We start from the raw sequence: 18,375 nt of genomic DNA, 5'->3' as shown, positions 1-18,375 counted from the left end.
TCTTTGTGTCTAATAATTTGAATGATCCAATGTGGTTTACATCTAAAGATATTATAGATGGTATTTCTGATAGCTGGGAAAATATATCATTGGGTTATGATTTTCCTAGGAAATATATGAATGGGTAGGGATTATCCCAAACATCAATATATGAAAGGGGGGTTAAACCCCAACTAGACGTCTGTACCCAGATTTGAATAATGAGACCCACCTCCCCTTTGCCTTTTCTGCACCAACATGTGTTTTTAGTACATTGTACTAGTGTCTGTGACCTAAAAGATGCTTACCCAAAAAACTATTGGGATCTTCCTCTCTTTATTATGTGACTTAATGATTATATCAAGTTTTATACAAGTCCAAGGAATGTTCCCAAGTTATCAAATGGAAATTATGAAAGATGTTTTGGTACACCACAAATGATCTCACCTGATCTGTAAGTGTTAAATGTACCATATTTCTGTGACACAAAAGTCTTCAGAAAACAAGCACTAATTTATAATTTAACCCACTTACAAGTCAAAACCAAGCTCAAAATCTACAGGCATAAAGTAAACAGTCTGGACAACTGGTTGACATGGGAATTATAAGGACAGAGGAAAGGAGTGGCTTGCTTTGTAGGAGCCCCTATTACACAAAAAGACCAAACCAGACTCATAAATAAGTACATGTGGCACCGGTATCTCCTCTAAGCAATAAGCATTAATACTGATAAAAAGAACAAACATGTGGGCTTAATAGTCAGAATAATTTGTCAACTCTGGTTATGGTTAAAAAAAATTCTGCTGGAAATAGACTATAACAGTGTATAGACTTGATAAAATAATGATACAAGAATAAGAATAAGAAACAGATAAAATATGAGGATATTGAGCATTTTCTTTGTTCCTTACTTATCAATTTGGACTTTTGACGAGGTCAATACGTAATATATGGACCTGTTCAGATTATATTGACTGAGGATGAAGTCTGAGTGTCAATATAATCTAACAGGTCCATATATAACGTAATGACTGAGTGAAAGTTCTATAATTTATATTACATATGTAAATCTATACTACTAAAACAGTGAGGTCCAATTTGTTAGCTGGCATGATGTAAAAATGATGAATCAAAGAATATAACTTTATATATAACTAATATAGGACAATGGTTTGTTTAAAAATTCCACCATTCCAGGCCCTTTTGTTTTCCACATAATTAATATTACAAACAATAAGTTCTAGGTCGAATCCAATACAAATACCAATAGTATATGTCACATGTAGTTTCCAGTTGTAGGTACCTGTTACCTTCTGTAAATCCCTCCTCTATCAGGAGAACCTGGAATTCTTTCAGCGGTTGTTTTATATCTATGTTACACTATAGTACACTATTTAACAAGTCTGTTTTCTTTCACCTCAAAACTATGATAAATTTTGATTAATTAGTTAAAATATAGTAAGTTTATTGTAGTAAGAAAACCAGGACGGGTTCAAACAGAAAGATTTTGAAAGCAGAGATAACTGTGCACCTTACAACCAGCATGACTTTACCAGATGACAATACAAATACTAAAAAAACAGGCTAAAAATAAGGCATAGGTACTTTAATACAGTCACGGACCTGAGGCATGTCGCGATGTGTTCTAGTAGTGTATTATGGAAATGGACTTCAATGTTCTTTCTGTGTATTTTTCGTTGTATTTTGCAAGATTTTTAATATTAACCATCAATGTATATATAAATAGAAAATAGAGTCCATATACTTAAAATAGAAACAAGGCTTCAGGCTCAAGGAATACCCTTTGAATCACGTGATCTGAATAACCAATGAAAAAAGAATGCTACACCTTATGTAGTATTATGTTATTATGTCAAGTCAATACACTATTGTTGTTAATATACTTTAATATCCATTTTGTGCTATCCTTTTGTTTTTCTAAAAGGCCTCTTACTTCAGCTGAGTAAAATTGTTGTTTCAAAATGTTTGTTCTTGAAATCAGGAGGGTGAAAGAGTGCAACTGATTTCAGAACAGAATATTAGCAATAAGCAATAAATGTTATAATTTATACAATTCAATCATAAAAAAAAAAAGATTAAAAACATTCATTTTTGTAGGAGGAATGAGCTTATCTTGGTGACCGACTAGCCGATGTGTACATTTCATTACTTATTGTAAGATGGTAGGCATGGCTTAAGGCAATATATGGTCAGTGACTGTATATCATATTTATATAGCAAATGCAGCAGCTGATAGATGCAAAGTGAAGACATTGCCTCATTTTGTCAATGTTTGGTCTCTGGTGGATAGTTGTCTCATCTGCATTCATACCACATCTCCTTATTTTTTTTTTAAATTGGAACCCACAAATATTGATAATGTAACTATTAAATCCAAAAACTGTAAATAGTTATTAATCAACTAAATCATTTCTTCAAAATGCTTTATTATGCATATTTTTTTTGTAAAACAAATAATGCAACAAAATTATGTTCTTAGAAACAATTCATAACTGGCTATACAAAGAAATACTGCTGTTTATCGGTTATCACCTGCAGTCTTATTGGCAAATAAAAGGTGGTAGGAATTCCCTTTTTAAGTTACTTCAAAATAATGTGATCATATAATAAAAATTATCTAAATTGCTTAACACTATCGAGATATTTATAATTTATATAGAATACTGTAAATTAAAATGAACAGAAGGAGTTATATGCTTAAAAAATAAGTCCTTAAAAAACTCAAAGTAAGAAATAAATCCATACATATTTCTTTTTCTGGATTTTTAATTGAACAATGAAAAAATAGCAATTATGAAATGACCATAAATGGTGAAATGTGGAGCTAATCATATTAAAAAAATATTAAGTATTTGTTAGAAGTGAAAGATCTAAATATTAACTTTAATTTAATTTTCACTCTTTTGGAATCATAAAATAAGTGTAAACTTAGACATTTTTCTCTCCAAAATTAATAATAAATGCAAGCAATTCCTGAGAACAAAAAATGAATTTAGTGAAAGTAATAAAACCTAGAACATGAAAAATCTGATATTTTGTAAAGGAATGTATGCAGGCAAATAAGACAATTTCCTGAAAATTTCATGCATGGGTATTTGGTAAAGATAAAGAATTTGGTTTTGGATGTGAACATTAGAATATAATAAAACATATTCTACAAAGTTAAATTAGCTCTCTTGTTCTTTGCCTCCTCCCTAGAAATGACTCGAGAAGTATTAATGAAATACAAAATTTGATTTGAAATGAATAAAGTTGTATAGTTGCCTAATTCAAAAAGCCCCACATTTTCTGTTTCAGAAACACATTCAATTAATATACACACTTTACAAAAAAACTAAAACTAGAAAAATCAGACTGAAAATACATTCCAATCAATGGAAATACAAATGTATCATGTATCCTAAAAACAAAAAGTTTTTGACATTTCTCAAAGGTACAGTATAGATGACATACTGTTAATTCATAAATTAATGCAAAATAAAAGAGGATAATCATTTTTATATTGGTAATTCAACTCATATTTAGATTTTTGCAAACATCAGGTACAATAATCATGGGACTTGTATAACTGAAATAAAATAAAATGCTCCGCTGGGGCGCAGCTTGATACGATCGCAGAGGTCGAACCCTGAACAGTTGGGGCAAATATGGACACAACATTCAAGCTTGATACAGCACTGAATTTGGATTGTAATTAAATATTTGACACAGCATAGGTTTCTGACACAGAATGAATGTGGTCTAAGAACTTAAAAATTTTTAATTTACCTATTCAAACCATATCATTATTATTTGCTTTTATATATAAATCAGAAATAACCAATCTAAAATGGAAAATCTTAAAGAAAAAAAAGGAAACCCCCCCCCCCCCCCCAAATTTTTTGAACCCCCTTATGATTCATCACCCCCAAACTCAATCCCAGCCTTCCCTTTGTGGTATGGTACCTTGCAGTACAATTTCAGAGAGATCCATACACTTGAACACAAGTTATTGTCTGGAAAGTAGAAAAATGCTTGTTTTTTGGCCCCTTTTTGGCCCCAAATTCCTAAACGTTTAAGGCAATTACCCCCAAACTCAATTCCAGCTTTCCCTTTGTGATATGGAACCTTGTAGTACAATTTCATAAAGATCCATACACTTACACACAAGTTATTGTCATGAAACTAGAAAAATGCTTGTTTTTTGCCCCTTTTAGGCCCCTAATTCCTAAAATTTGGAGGCAATTACCCCCAAAATCAATCCCAGCATTCCCTTTGTGATATGAAACCTTGTAGTACAATTTCATAACGATCAATACACTTACACACAAGTTATTATCCTGAAACTAGAAAAATGCTTGTTTTTTGGCCCCTTTATGGCCCCTAATTCCTACAATTTTGAGGCAATTACCCCCAAAATCAATCCCAGCCTTCCCTTTGTGGTATGGTACCTTGCAGTACAATTTCAGAGAGATCCATACACTTGAACACAAGTAATTGTCTGGAAACTCAAAAAATGCTTGTTTTTGCCCCTTTTTGGCCCCTAATTCCTAAAATTTGGAGGCAATTACCCCCAAAATCAATCCCAGCATTCCCTTTGTGATATGGAACCTTGTGGTACAATGTCAGAGAGATCCATACACTAATACACAAGTTATGTCTGGAAGTTACAAAAATGCTTATTTTTGGCCCCTTTTTCCTTAACTTTTGGTACCATAACCCCCAAACCTTCCTTTTGTGGTATTGAACCTTATGGTAAAATTTCATAGAGATCCATTCACTTAAACTAAAGTTAGAGTGTGAAAACCAATGTGTCTTCGGACGACGACGACGGACGCCAACGTCATACCAATATACGACCGCAAAATTTTTTTGCGGTTGTATATAAATGAAAAAATTCTTAATTTACAGTAAATGAAATTTAGTACAAAAAATCAAGTAGTTACTATTTATTGTTGCAAATGGGACAATTAAGACAATAAAAAAAGAATGTGTCTGAGGACAAGAATGCCCCCACTCAAATTTTCCAATTTTCCAAGTAAAAAAGGGGCATAACTCTAGAACGGTAAATGACTCACAACCAAAATTCGAACTCTGTGGTCCTGAGCATTGTGTGTGTGTTTCACAAAATTTGGATGAGACAAACTTAAGTAAGAGTGTGGAAACAAAAATGGGACAGACGGTCAAGGGTAACACTTAATGTCCCCGTTGCTTACGGCGGGGACATAACTTTCAACAGAAATATGTGAAATGGCAAACAGGAAGTAGAGACAACTATAAATGCTCAACACAATAAACAATAAAGCTATGCCATATAAAGTACAGTAACAACTATCAGTATTTATGCATAAGTGTTCAAAAAGTCATCTTCAAGTCGTACCATCTTGGATTGAATAAAACATAGTCTAAAAACAAACATTTACCTGGAATGGCAAACATCATCTATCCTCTTATTCTATAAATCACATTCATCATATTTTCTTTCAACAAATCCCAATGTACAACTTAATACTATGCAGAATATCAATAAGCACTGATATCAAAATAGAAGCACAGCCATTTTGTTTCTGTTACTGTAAAAGCAGAAATTTTCGTTGTTGATTTAATTTCTTATATTTTGTGGAAAGATAATATCCATGACAATTAAAACCCCAACAAAAACACACAAAAATTAATGTTTCTACAGTACCAGTATATGCAAAAAGGATTTGGAACATTTGATTTTGAAGGTTACACCTGGAAATGTGTCCTCTTGACATTTCTATCCATCAGGTCATCAATTAACAAAGGATTTCAATACAAGATCCTTTTATCACTCACCACTCGTCATATATTTATCAATACTCTAGCAACAATAATATATAATACGTGTTGTAATTAACTATTTATCATAAAAAAACTATAGTAGTTCACAGTGTCTTTAAAATGATATCACAGGCACACATGTACTTCTTTTTTCTTCAACTGAAATCTTTCTTAGACCTGATCCAATTAAAAGGAATGAAACAAAGTTGAAAAGTATTTCCAATATTTCTATTTGTTTATTAATCCTTCTACAATTTCATTATTGCTTTAAAATTGCAATATATAATCTTATAAATTGCAATGATTAAGACAAAATTTAGCCAAACATGCCTTGCTGTCTTAATGTGAGAAATTAATGTTATTATCATGATTAGTTTTTGAACCTTTAGACAAGAAATCATTCAATGAAATAAAAAAAGTAACATATAATATAATTGCAAACAAAATAAACTTTTACAGATGTATTCAACAAAAATTCAACAAAAGCACAAGAAGATTTATAGATGTCCCTATAGTTTTCTTTGAACATGCTCAGAAAGAAATATGCATATAGGTTTACTAACCAACTCTATACATGTACATGTATAACTCCTCTGGCAACTAGTACAATCTTAACATTAATATTGACAAAAATAAAAATCTTCAACTAAAAATTAAAATTTAAAATTAAAGGACTTTGCTGAAAAATACCTTTTATTGCATCAATTTGTTTTTTTTAAATAAGAATTGAATGCCTCTTTTTGTAATTTTATTATAAAACTGACAAAACAAAGCATTCAATTATTACAATTATATTTTTATTCTACAATCACGAAATCGGGATTTAAGTCAAGCCTTTCATTTGTTTTATTTTTAAGCATTATTTTAACATGTCATGGAGAGCACATGCAGTAATAGATGTGACATTTTATACAGAAATAAATATAACCTCAGCCAATCAAAATGACGGATTCATATGAAACTTATATGTCATGTAATTATTATCCCCTTAATCTATAGCTATTGACTATATATACAACCTGTATAACACTTTTATTGTGCTTATGCAAGATGTTTTACTTTATAAATGAAACAGAAAGTTAAAGAGAAATGAATGGTTATAATATTCTTAGTATAGCACCTGCTGTATTCTAATTACAACTTTTTTTTAACAATGAGTTGAAAATGTTCACCAGTTGATCAGTTATAATCAATTAATTTCTACTGGAACTGGACAATCTTCACCCAAATGGTATTCTGAAAGGTAAAACCTCTTACTTTAACACATTCAAATTTGTTTCTAAGTGAACAACTACTGTGGATTCATTATTATTCATTGTATGCAAAATTTCGAGAATTTCAATTTGTGTGGGTTAATCAAGAATTAAGTGTTCAACAAAATACCAATGTTTTATAGGCTTGTAAACAAAATGTGTTCAAACCATGAAATCGAGTAGCCAAATACAAATGGGAGATTTGGCATGCCGTAAAACCTGGTTTAACCAACCACTTCTATACAAAAGTGCATGTTCCACAACACTAAAATTTTTGTCTATGAATAAATGTTTAGCAATTATATATATTTGTAATATATAGAGTATTTAACTGTATAACAAAAATTTTACTGAAATTACTCTGGTGTTCCACCTTCAAAAAATATATCTGACATAATGAAAAATGTGAACAATTTTTTCACCCAAGGGCTGTTCCAGATAAAATGTTCATGGTGTCTTTATATACACACTTTCAGACGCCAAACCACCCATGGAAATTTGACCATACACCTTTATGCTAAAATAGGTTCAAGCCCCAACCACCTATAGAAATTCAAAACATTCAAAGATAACAGATAACTTTTCTGGCACATCCCTCAATTTTTTTTTAGAATTTCAATGTTCATACGTATACATATATCACAAACAGAAGAAAAATCTGAAATTAGAGTTCCAAAAAAATGTACATTTTTTTTAATTGATTGCATCACAGTAAATTATTAAACTATCAATTAAAATATTCTTCAAACAATAACAACTTCTAAAACCCTAAAAATTGGTATCATTGGGTTTTTTTAATCCTCAGTATTTTTTATAAATGTCTATACGTATAAATATAGTCAATGTAATGTTTATAAAAAATCTAATCGTCAATAACAATAATGGGATCAGCCTCCTTTTGATCATCTATATTGGTCGTATTTTTCGTTGCGTTATTAGATATGTTCCTCACCTCAGTTTCATCATTATCATCATCATCACTATCTAATGATATAAATACTGATTCTTCATTCTTAACAACAACATAATCCATTGGTGGTTCCTGTTTGACTGAATTTTTATCGTTGTCATTATCGTTTGTTGAAGAAGTAGGCTCGTGTTGTCCAAAAGAGGAATCTAATGGTACCATTGACTTACGTGAAAAATTCATAGTAATGCCATCATTAATACTAACAAGTCCTGTTGTAATTACATTTTTTTCTAAAAATCCTGAACTATTTTCTTCTTTTACTTTGACTCTTTCTTGAGTATTTTGAGATGTTTGTTCATTTAAATGAGGTTTTGAAATATTTGATTCAATTGGCATTGCCTCTTGAACATTCGGATATGGTCTTGTATCTGTAAGTTGTGAATTGTTTGGACTGTTTGCATTGATCATGGTTGTAATATCTGCTGCTGGGCTAGGTGAGCCTAGATTTTGTCCAAGCTGTTCTAACCTGAGTGAATCTGATGTGGCAGTGGAAGAGAATGTATTTATTAGTGTGGCATTTTGTGGTGGCAATGTTGATGTGATTGAGTTATATGAAGATGACAATGGTACCCTGTTGTACTGAGGCGGTGGTATATAACGAACACTACTATTACTAGTATAGGTTGGTGGTGGAGATTTCATACGATTGGTTCCTTGCGCTATATTAGAAGGGGGAAACAATGGACCCAACTGTCCAACATTAAACTGAGGTCTTCCAGCACTAGTAATTGGTACTTTGGCAGACTGAATATTTGAAGCACCAAGTGGCATACCAAATTTTGGCATGTTCAGTTGTATGCCTAAAGCACTAGCACTCAAATGTCCTGGTATAATATTTACATTTGAACCTGTCTGTAACGATTCAGTTAATAGTCTTTGCTCCTCCTCTGCCTTTTGCACAAACCTGTCTTCATAGGGTACACATACACCATTTTCAACATTGTCAATTTCAACAATGGGTGATGACAAGTTTTCATTTTCATCAGCTCGATATAAACAAACTGGAATCGGCACTTCTGGATCAGTTGATTGTCTATGTTTTTTATATGGAATAAGTTCATCCTCATCCTCATCATCTTCATCACTTATTCTAGATTTCACACTTTTCCCCTCCTTATGAGATAAATGACGTCTTCTAGATTGCCCTCTACCTGAGTATTGAGATTTTGATTCTTGAAGTTTGTGTTTATCTTTTATCCTTTTGTCAAGTACCGATATTTCTTTTTTATCAAGTACAGACATTACATCTACTATGGGTATAGAACAAGGTGAAATTGCATCCTTCTTTTTGACAATGCTTTTCTTCTTTTCTATTTCTTTTTTGCACAAAGTCTTCCCTTTCAATTCATACGTGTTTAATTTCAATGACTTACTACTTGCTGGAGGTGAACTTAATGCTTTCTTACTATCTGTTAGTGACACTGATGAAGATTTTATTAGTGATGTGTATTGAACTTGCTCAGGAGTTTCGCTCATTTTTTTCTGAACCATGTGTTTTTGTGCCAGTTCTGGTGATTCGCTGCGTCTTTGAGGGGTTTTCTGCCTCAATGCTACTTTCCAGTTTCTTACACTAGTTGTGTTTCGTTTATCCCCAGAACGTGGTGATCTGTTTCTTTGATTCGCTCCTCTCCTTCCACCTCCACCTCTACCTCTCCCAACACCTCCCCTTTTGACATGTTTTCCATCCCCCTTATCAGATTTTGATGGCTTTATGTCGTCTTCACTATCTGAGCTACTGTATCTGTATACATCTGTAGATGATGATTCTAAGGTTGTGTCTTTTACATAAACTTCTGCAATGAATGAATAAGTGAAAGATTTTTTTACCAACTAACAGATTTTTCTTGAAAATTGATCTTAATTCTGTGTACGACTATGTTTGTACTGGTTTATATATAAGGATCATGCAGACAGCAACCCATACTAATTAAAAATATCATCATTCAGAAAGGGATTCCTATATTGATTAATTTAGCTGATGTTTCACAAAATTTTGGAATAAAGATAAAGCTTCTATCGCAATACACACTATGTCTCTTTGGTAAGTTGGGAGTACCGTAGATACTCGCCTAATAGTCGATCCTACTATAAGTCGGGGGCCCTTTTCAGCTCCAAATTCTAAGGATTTAGTCTTGACCCTCGTATAAGTCTGACAAAATTTGGGCATTTTTTTTTCAGCTGACAGTAACTGAACGCCGGTAAAACCAATGCAAATCCAGGAATAATATTCATTTCTGCATTAATGTTTGTTTGGTTTGAATTTAGTTGATGCTCATCATGATAATTTATATTGCTGTTAATAATAAAGATGTATTCATTTCTCTTGTTTTGTTCACTGTTCAAATGTTAGATTAGCCATGTGTTGTTTACATAATGCATCAATGATTTTGTAGGGTATGACTAATAACCTATTGTTTGAGAAAAGCGAATATAAACCAATATGAACCTGAAAAATTTAAAGTCAATCAACACTTGATGAAAATATTTTTCACAGCATACATAACTTGGTGTTAAATGAGCATGTACACTTCATAATTCTTATTATATTGTGATGATTAAAGGATTAAAAAAATTAAGTGAAGCTAATCAATATATTAAAATAACTAACTCCAACTCATTAGTGTCATCTGTTTACCTATCACTGATAGTTTTCACACCTTTAGTAAATACAACTCTTTGTCTCTTAATTGGGGTTATCAATGGATTATATTGGCTTGTCAATCAATTTTGTAATTTTTGTTTACCTGAGACACTTTAATGAATAATATTTTGATTTTGGGAATGAATCTTAAAATTATTTTTTGATTATTATATGATTTATAAGCATTGAATTGATATCATGTTATCACAATAATGACACAATAACTCCGCTGAAAACATCCTTTCACATATTTGGTACATTGTTATCTCCTTTTCATTTTTGGTTCTTGGCTCTTCTTTTGGGTTTATAGGAAAACCATGTGACCATGAAAATCAATACACAAACCAGAAACAGTAGAATTTCAACACGAATTTGCAGAAAATGTTTACCAAAGAACAAATAAAACACAAAGACAGTATTGTAGTCATTTATTTTCAACAAAAACTTTTTATTTATTGATTTATGTAGGTTTGGCAATCAAAAACGTAGTTTTGACCAGGAAATTCACTCCTGACCACTTTTCTCAAGCTTGGATTTTTCCTCTGGTCGCTAGATCTCGTCTATTAGTCGGTCCCCCTCTCTGGATTATGAATTTTACTCCCAATTTTCCGACTAATAAGCGAGTAGGAACGGTATTTTTTTTCCTTACTGTGGATTCATTATTATTCGTTGGATACCAATTTTACTGGATTTCGTAGGAAGGCATTCACCACGAATTTAAATGTTAAACAAGGTACAAATTTTCTAAAGGCTAGTATGCAGACTTTGGCAAAACCACAAAATGAAATATCCATATTTCCCTAATACATAGAAATTTGTACCAATGAAAATAAGAATCCACATTATGTATTTTGGCAATACTTACAGTTGTTAGTTAGAACTCAGACTTAATTTACTACTCTTTTAGTTTGACTTATGTAGATCAAAATTTGTTAACAAGATGAGATGAAATCAATTTTTGACTTCAGGTCAGTGTCTGTTTTTCATTAGTTTTCCATCAACACAGATTTTTTTAATTTGTCAACTTTGATCTATGATGGTGCAATTATTAATGAGACTTTACAGATACTGAAATGACAATCAGAAATCACTGAGATGGAATTGATTACAGTAATTGATTGTTTACTGTTTTTAAAAGCTTTGGTTGTTATGCAAACCAAATAATTGACCTATAATTGTATCTATCGACTTACCACCCCATCTCCCATGTCCTTCCTTGCCACACAACTTTAATTTTTGTATCCACACTAACAATTTTGCAAAATCTTGTCTTTTTAGAGACACTCTGGCTAATAACTTTAAAACCTCAGTCTTTGCATCTGTGAGATCTGCAAAAGAAAGAAAACTTATCTAGACATGAAATATGGTTCTTTTTTTTCTGAATAATAAAACTATTGCCAAAATTTCAGAATTTACAGTATTTATATGACAGAATAACTACTCTAAATTAAAAAGAAAAATCAATAGTTTCAACATTCCATATCTACCTCTATACTGTAAATTTTGAGATTAATGCATGTACCTGTACTTAATCAATTAATGTAAAGAGTCAAAACTTGATTGAAATGAGAAAAAATATGTAAGGAGGAGTTTTGGCAAGGATGCCAGGCTACCATATTGTTTATTTTTTTCTGGCTTCTCAAACTTTTTGGCTTATCAGTCAACACACAGCTTTTTATCTTGAACTCTTCACACCATATGATTTTGACAGAAAATCAATAATCAGCTGATTGTAAAAAAACGGTCAAGCAATTGATAGCTATCGGCAATAAACTAATTAATAAAAGGTGTTAATTATGTTGTTTTATAAATTATTGCAGTCGAATGGCTTCATATGTCAAATTAGTGAGTTGTTTTTACAACTTTTAAAAAAAAAAATTGTTAAGAAGTGGATACTTCACAATTGTGTTAGCGCTCCTTTTTATACGCCCGTTAACGGGACGTATTATGGTATACCGTTGTCTGTCTGTCCGTCTGTCGTCAACATGTCAGACATTAACTCAAAAACGCTTCAACACATTTGCAGAAAACTTTGGTGATTTGTTCATATCTATTGATGTGAGCTCCCTTTCGTTTTTTATAAAATTTAGATTTTACATTTCTGAATTATGGGGTTCTATTCATAAAAAAAGGGGATTATCCAGTTTTTGGACAATAACTCAAAAATGCTTTCACCAATTTGCAAGAAACTTTGGTCTATTGACATGAGCTCCTTTTGAATTTTATAAATTTTAGATTTTATGTTTCCGAGTTATGGAGTTTTATTCATTAAAAAAAAGGGGGATTTTCCAGTTTTTGGACAATAACTCAAAAATGCTTTCAGCAGTTCTCATGAAACTTTGGAGAATTGTTTATATCTATTGATGTAAGCTCCCTTTCAATTTTTATAAATTTTTAAATTTTACACTTCCGAGTTATGGGATTTTATTCATAAATAAACTGTTAACACAGAGATATGTCTCGCCTTTTTGTACTTTTGATAATGCAAATGTTGAAATTAAAATAGTTATACTTTAACAAGTAAGTTATGCAAATATTCAAAGTCAATGAACCATGACTGAAGGTACATGGCAAAACAATCTCCATGGAAATGAGATGTGCCAATGCTAATACAACTGCATACCAAATACCATAGACTTGCCATAAGTCGTTCCCTTTCAACAAACCTAAACACAAACATTGACTTGTAAACTATGTAAAAGTTTCAAAGTCAATGAACCATGATGAGGGGGTGGGGCTATATAATTTTCATGGAAACAAGACTTGCAAATGCCAATAAATTAGCATACCAAATATCATTGACTTAACATTAGCGGTTCATCTTAAACTGATCTAATCACAAACTAATACATGTAAACTAAGCAAAAGTTTCAAAGTCAATAGACCATGACTGAGGGGGCAGAACCAATGGAAATGAGATGTGCTAATGCTTATACAATTGCATACCAATTAACATTGGGCTACCACTAGTGGTTCCCCTTGAACTGACCTAATCACAAACTAATAGATGTAAACTAAGCAAAAGTTTCAAAGTCAATAGACCATGACTGAGGGGGCAGGGCCAAATAATCTCCATGGAAATGAGATGTGCCAGTGCTAATACAACTGCATACCAAATATCATTCACCAACCACTAGTGGTTCACCTTAAACCAGACCTAATCACAAACTAATACATTGTTGACGCCTCCGCCGCCGCCACTGGAAACAGCATACCTATGTCTCGCTTTTTGACTCCGTCAAGGCGAAACAAAAAGGGGTGATTTTCTAGATTTCGGACAATACCTTTAAAGTGCTTTGAGCAAATTTCATTAAACTTTGGTGACTGGTTTATATCAATTAAGATAACCTCCCTTTAGTTTTTCACAAATTTCTGATATGACATTGAGAAGTTATTGAACTTTATTCGTAAAAAATGCGATGGGCGTATCATGCACTCATGGCTCAGCTGTTTATTACATTTTAAATTTATATCTTAATGATGGGCCAGAACAGATAGCTTTTATTTAAAGAAACATCAACAAAGATAAGAAAATCTCTGATTTTATTCTCAGAGCCTTTTAACAAAAAGGGATCCAATATCAGATAAACTTATAGAAAATGAAAGCAGCCCAGCTGACATTGAAGATAATTTTTCTGAATGCAATATTAAAAAAATTTGATAAATTATATGATGATATGTAAGACCAAATAGTAACATTTTCACATGTTGTGAAAACAGCTTTAATATACACATTGTTCAAATAATATAAATGATGTTTGTCAAGTTGCACTTAAACAGTAAGAAGTTTATAATCCATTTTGTATATAAAACAGCATACATGAGTCAACTATGCTGCAAATTGAAATTTATTTTGTTTGTAAAAAGGAAAATAAGTTGGCGAAAAAATATTGAATGTGACAAAAAAATATTGAATGTGACAAAAAAAAACTTTGAAAGAGGTGGTGAAAAAATAATTTGACCAAAGGGAAACGCTGCCTGGAGAGTATAGGACCAACAGGAAGAGCCAGATTTTTAATGTGCTAGTTGAGAAAGTGAAGCTGAAGGTATACATGTCACTCTACCCATACTAATTTTTTGACTCTGAGGTGATTAGCCTAAGCTCTTACTCTTAATTATAAATGACACATACAAATAAGCAGCAAATACTAGTCTTTCATTTGATCCAGCCAAACATAGAACTCTAGACCTCCCTCACTGGAGGTGAGCATGCCACCATAGAACCAGAGTGAAAAACATTGCCATGAATTTATCAATTAGAGATTGTAAGTGCATTCCTATTTCTTGATAATTATAGGGCAAAATTCTAAAGAAAATTTTGTGTTAAAAGTTTGTTACTTGGACGACTAATAGATTTCCACTAATGTCCGACTCAGAAAAGTAGAAAACAAAAATTGTAACCTTGGTACTATACTAAATTGAATGAACCTATGGATAGAAAGCGCATATCCCAAATTTCAATGAAAAAATAGAAGTTCACCTCTCTTAAGTAACGTGTCGTTTTCATTTTTTACAGCACTGGGTCGATACCTCTGCTGGTGGACTATCAGTCCCCAAGGTATCATCAGCTCAGTAGTCAGTACTTCATTACTGACATGATTTATAACAGACCTTTTAAATTGTCCGTTTATAAATTTCAAAATTATTAGAAAGTAAGGTTTCAACTCCCTCAGGCAAAATTGACCTTAGATGGATTTGGCAATTTTTTTAGGTCCTTTTTGCTTATATATCTCTTCTGTTGTTTAGGTTCTTGTACATCCTTGGCTTTCAAATATTCGGCTTTGCACGTTCCTGATGAAGGTAAATCCAGAAAAGCGCTTCGGACGCATGAAATTTATAACATCTTGTTTTCATTTTTTACAGCACTGGGTCGATACCTCTGCTGGTGGACTATCAGTCCCTGAGGGTATCATCAGCTCAATAGTCAGTACTTCAGTACTGACATGATTTATAACAAACCTTTTTAAATTGTCCGTTAATGAATTTCGAAAATATTAGAAACTAAGGTTTCAACTCCCTCAGGCAAAGTTGACCTTAGATGGATTTGGCTATTTATTTAGGTCCTTTTTGGTTATATAGCTCTTCTACTGTTTAGGTTCTTATACATCCTTGGCTTTCAAATATTCGGCTTTGCACGTTCCTGATGAAGGTAAATCCAGAAAAGCACTTTGGACGCATGAAACTTATAACGTGTTGTTTTCATTTTTTAAGTATGTTTATTTATAATAAGAATGTATGTTTTTATTTAAGGGATATTCATCCTTAAATTTCAAATTAAACAGACCAAATTTTAGGGATTGATGAACATAATTATTTTAAGGTGTCAGACTTAAATCCTACTTTATGGAGTTAAATGTCTATATAACTTAGGGAACTATCAAGACATGAAGATGTCAATTCTTTACATTTATGTTGCTTGATTGCTGTTTTTTCCCCTGGAACTGATTTTATTCTTACCAGTTATTGATGATGCTACTGCTGCTGAAGTGAATGTTTTGCGTAGTTTCATAGGTGAATCTGGTCTATCCTCTACACCCAACGACCTAGAAATGCAAATAAAATATAAGTATAACACATTTCAAAAGTTATTTTTGAATTAAGTTACATAGAAAACACTGCTACTACTTTGGTTGTCTTGCCATTTTCATTATTCTTTCCCCCATCTGAAAATCAATGAATCTTTTAAATGTTCAATTAAAATGATAAATATATATTGTTAACTTTATGTATTAGCATGCCAAAAGTCTTGTAAGAGTTATCTCCCATTTGACCCCTTTTCAGAAACTCTGAAATCAAGAATTTGAATATTAAATTATTATTTGACACAAGTTGTATTCCTTAATAGTCAATAGTCATGATAGTACTGGTTTACATGCAATAAAGAGTTAAGGATAAGATGCTTTTAACCACTTAAAATTTGTATTGAACAGTATGAATTCAGAAGTTTTTTTTTTTTAATTATATACGTGTACCATGTGTACATGGTGTAATATAAATCTGAAAATGTTTGTATTTACAAGTCATAGAAACCTTACAATATGACATTTTTTAAAACATAACCAAAATAATTGGAGGTTTATACATAATACATTTGTAAAGTATTATTCAATTTCAATTTGCCATAAAGTATTAAATACAATAAAAATTGAAAATATTGAGGTTTGAGGTTTTTCTTAATTCATTTTTTAATTACTAATTAATATATAACATGAGATTTTTCCTGAAGGATGATAAAAAACCCAAAATTATGTCCACACTAGATTCTTAATTTCTATTGATTAAACTTTGACTCATCAAATTTTTTAAAACATAGTCCTTTAATCGAACTGTATAGCGCTAACAAATAATCTATTATAAGAGAAAACTTTACTACACTACTTACACCATGTGATTAGCAATAAAGCAATAGAGGATTAGATGTTATTTGATATCAGGTATTCAATCAGTGAGTATGAAATATTCAAATGTTAGGAATCAACTGTAGAACAAATATACTGGTATTTACAACTTGTAACCTTGAAGTACATCTCATTACATTTGGGTTGAATGAGTTTGAAGAAAAAATATTTTCAATTTCTCTATTCGCCAGTCAAAACTAATCCTAATACTAAGTTACTAATTTTACATCTTAAAGACCCAAATTTCTACATACAATAAGCTTGAAGCTGTGAAGCAGGCTTTATATATCATAATACGTGACTGTGACTGACAAATGGATTCAAATGCTAATTTTAACTTAATTCACTCGTGTAATATAAAGGTCTCATCTACACAATTTTTGCTGAACACCATTTTTGTAAATGTATACAAGAGAAGTGAGTGGTGAAGTTTCACTTATATACAAAACAAATGTGTTGTTCCCTAAAATAAAACTGTAGAGGTGAAATATTATTATTTCATTACTATAATCTTCTTTATTCTGTAGATGTTTTCAAACTTTTTCAGCCTATTTCTAATATTGAAAAGAACATTCAAGAATATTTGAATCCAAAAAGAAAATTGCAGAATTGAAGCAAATGTATCAAAAATTTTACCTAATAATCAGCTTTTCCAATTATTCACTAATTAGTTGCCAACCGTTTTATTGTAGAGGGTGGACCTTGATTGATATGTTTCAGTCAGTGGAAAGAATAATTTATTTCTTCACCAGAAATCAGGTGTAAAAATGTGTTTCAACAGATGGATAAAACAATTTCTTTTTTAAAGAAAATTCTAACATATTTCTTTCCTTCACACAATTCTTATAACACAGTTTTAGATCAGAATTTTGAGTCCCTTTCAGATTTTAATCCCCTCAAGGAATAAAGTAAGAAGGAATGTTGATGCCTATCTTACAATAGACTTTTTTCTTATTACCGACTTTTGACTCCGGAGTTTATATTTTTTCTACAGGTTACCTTCTCTGTGGTGGGACACCCTAGTACTCTGTCAAGTAAGAGCAACCTAAAGAAGTAAAATCAAGCTTATGATCGGTACAATTATGAGGGGATATGAACTGTTTTATGTTTTCTATATACGAAATCATCTTCGGAAAACAGTTAACTTTCCCCCCAATTTGCACCGATTATATGTTAGATTTTACTTCTTTTGCTTGCTCATACCTGACCGAGTACCAGGATGTCCTACCACAGAGTAAGTAACCTGTCGAAAACTTATAAAATTCGGAGTCAAAGGTTAGTAATATGAAAAAAGTCTATTAGTTCTAAACAAATATACATGTTAAACAG

General features: G+C 31.7%; 1 protein-coding gene across 2 annotated transcripts in view; it reads right to left on the bottom strand.

The window, feature by feature from the left end:
• Positions 1-5,350: 5,350 nt before the first annotated feature.
• Positions 5,351-18,375, bottom strand: part of LOC127724005 (uncharacterized) — a 53,846-nt gene continuing 40,821 nt past the window's right edge. For both annotated transcript variants that reach the window (XM_052230738.1, XM_052230740.1), the window contains 3 exons: positions 16,106-16,191; positions 11,842-11,976; positions 5,351-9,800 (listed from right to left, as the gene is read on the bottom strand). In XM_052230738.1, the coding sequence (XP_052086698.1) occupies positions 7,900-9,800; positions 11,842-11,976; positions 16,106-16,191 (2,122 nt within the window). In that variant the 3' untranslated portion in view covers positions 5,351-7,899. The remainder of the gene's footprint in view (positions 9,801-11,841; positions 11,977-16,105; positions 16,192-18,375) is intronic.

This window comes from Mytilus californianus, unplaced genomic scaffold, assembly GCF_021869535.1.
Source record: "Mytilus californianus isolate M0D057914Y unplaced genomic scaffold, xbMytCali1.0.p SCAF_14, whole genome shotgun sequence".
NCBI lineage: Eukaryota > Metazoa > Mollusca > Bivalvia > Mytilida > Mytilidae > Mytilus > Mytilus californianus.
The sequence above is the reverse complement of the archived record's forward strand: the minus strand, read 5'-3'. Positions and strand labels throughout refer to the sequence as shown.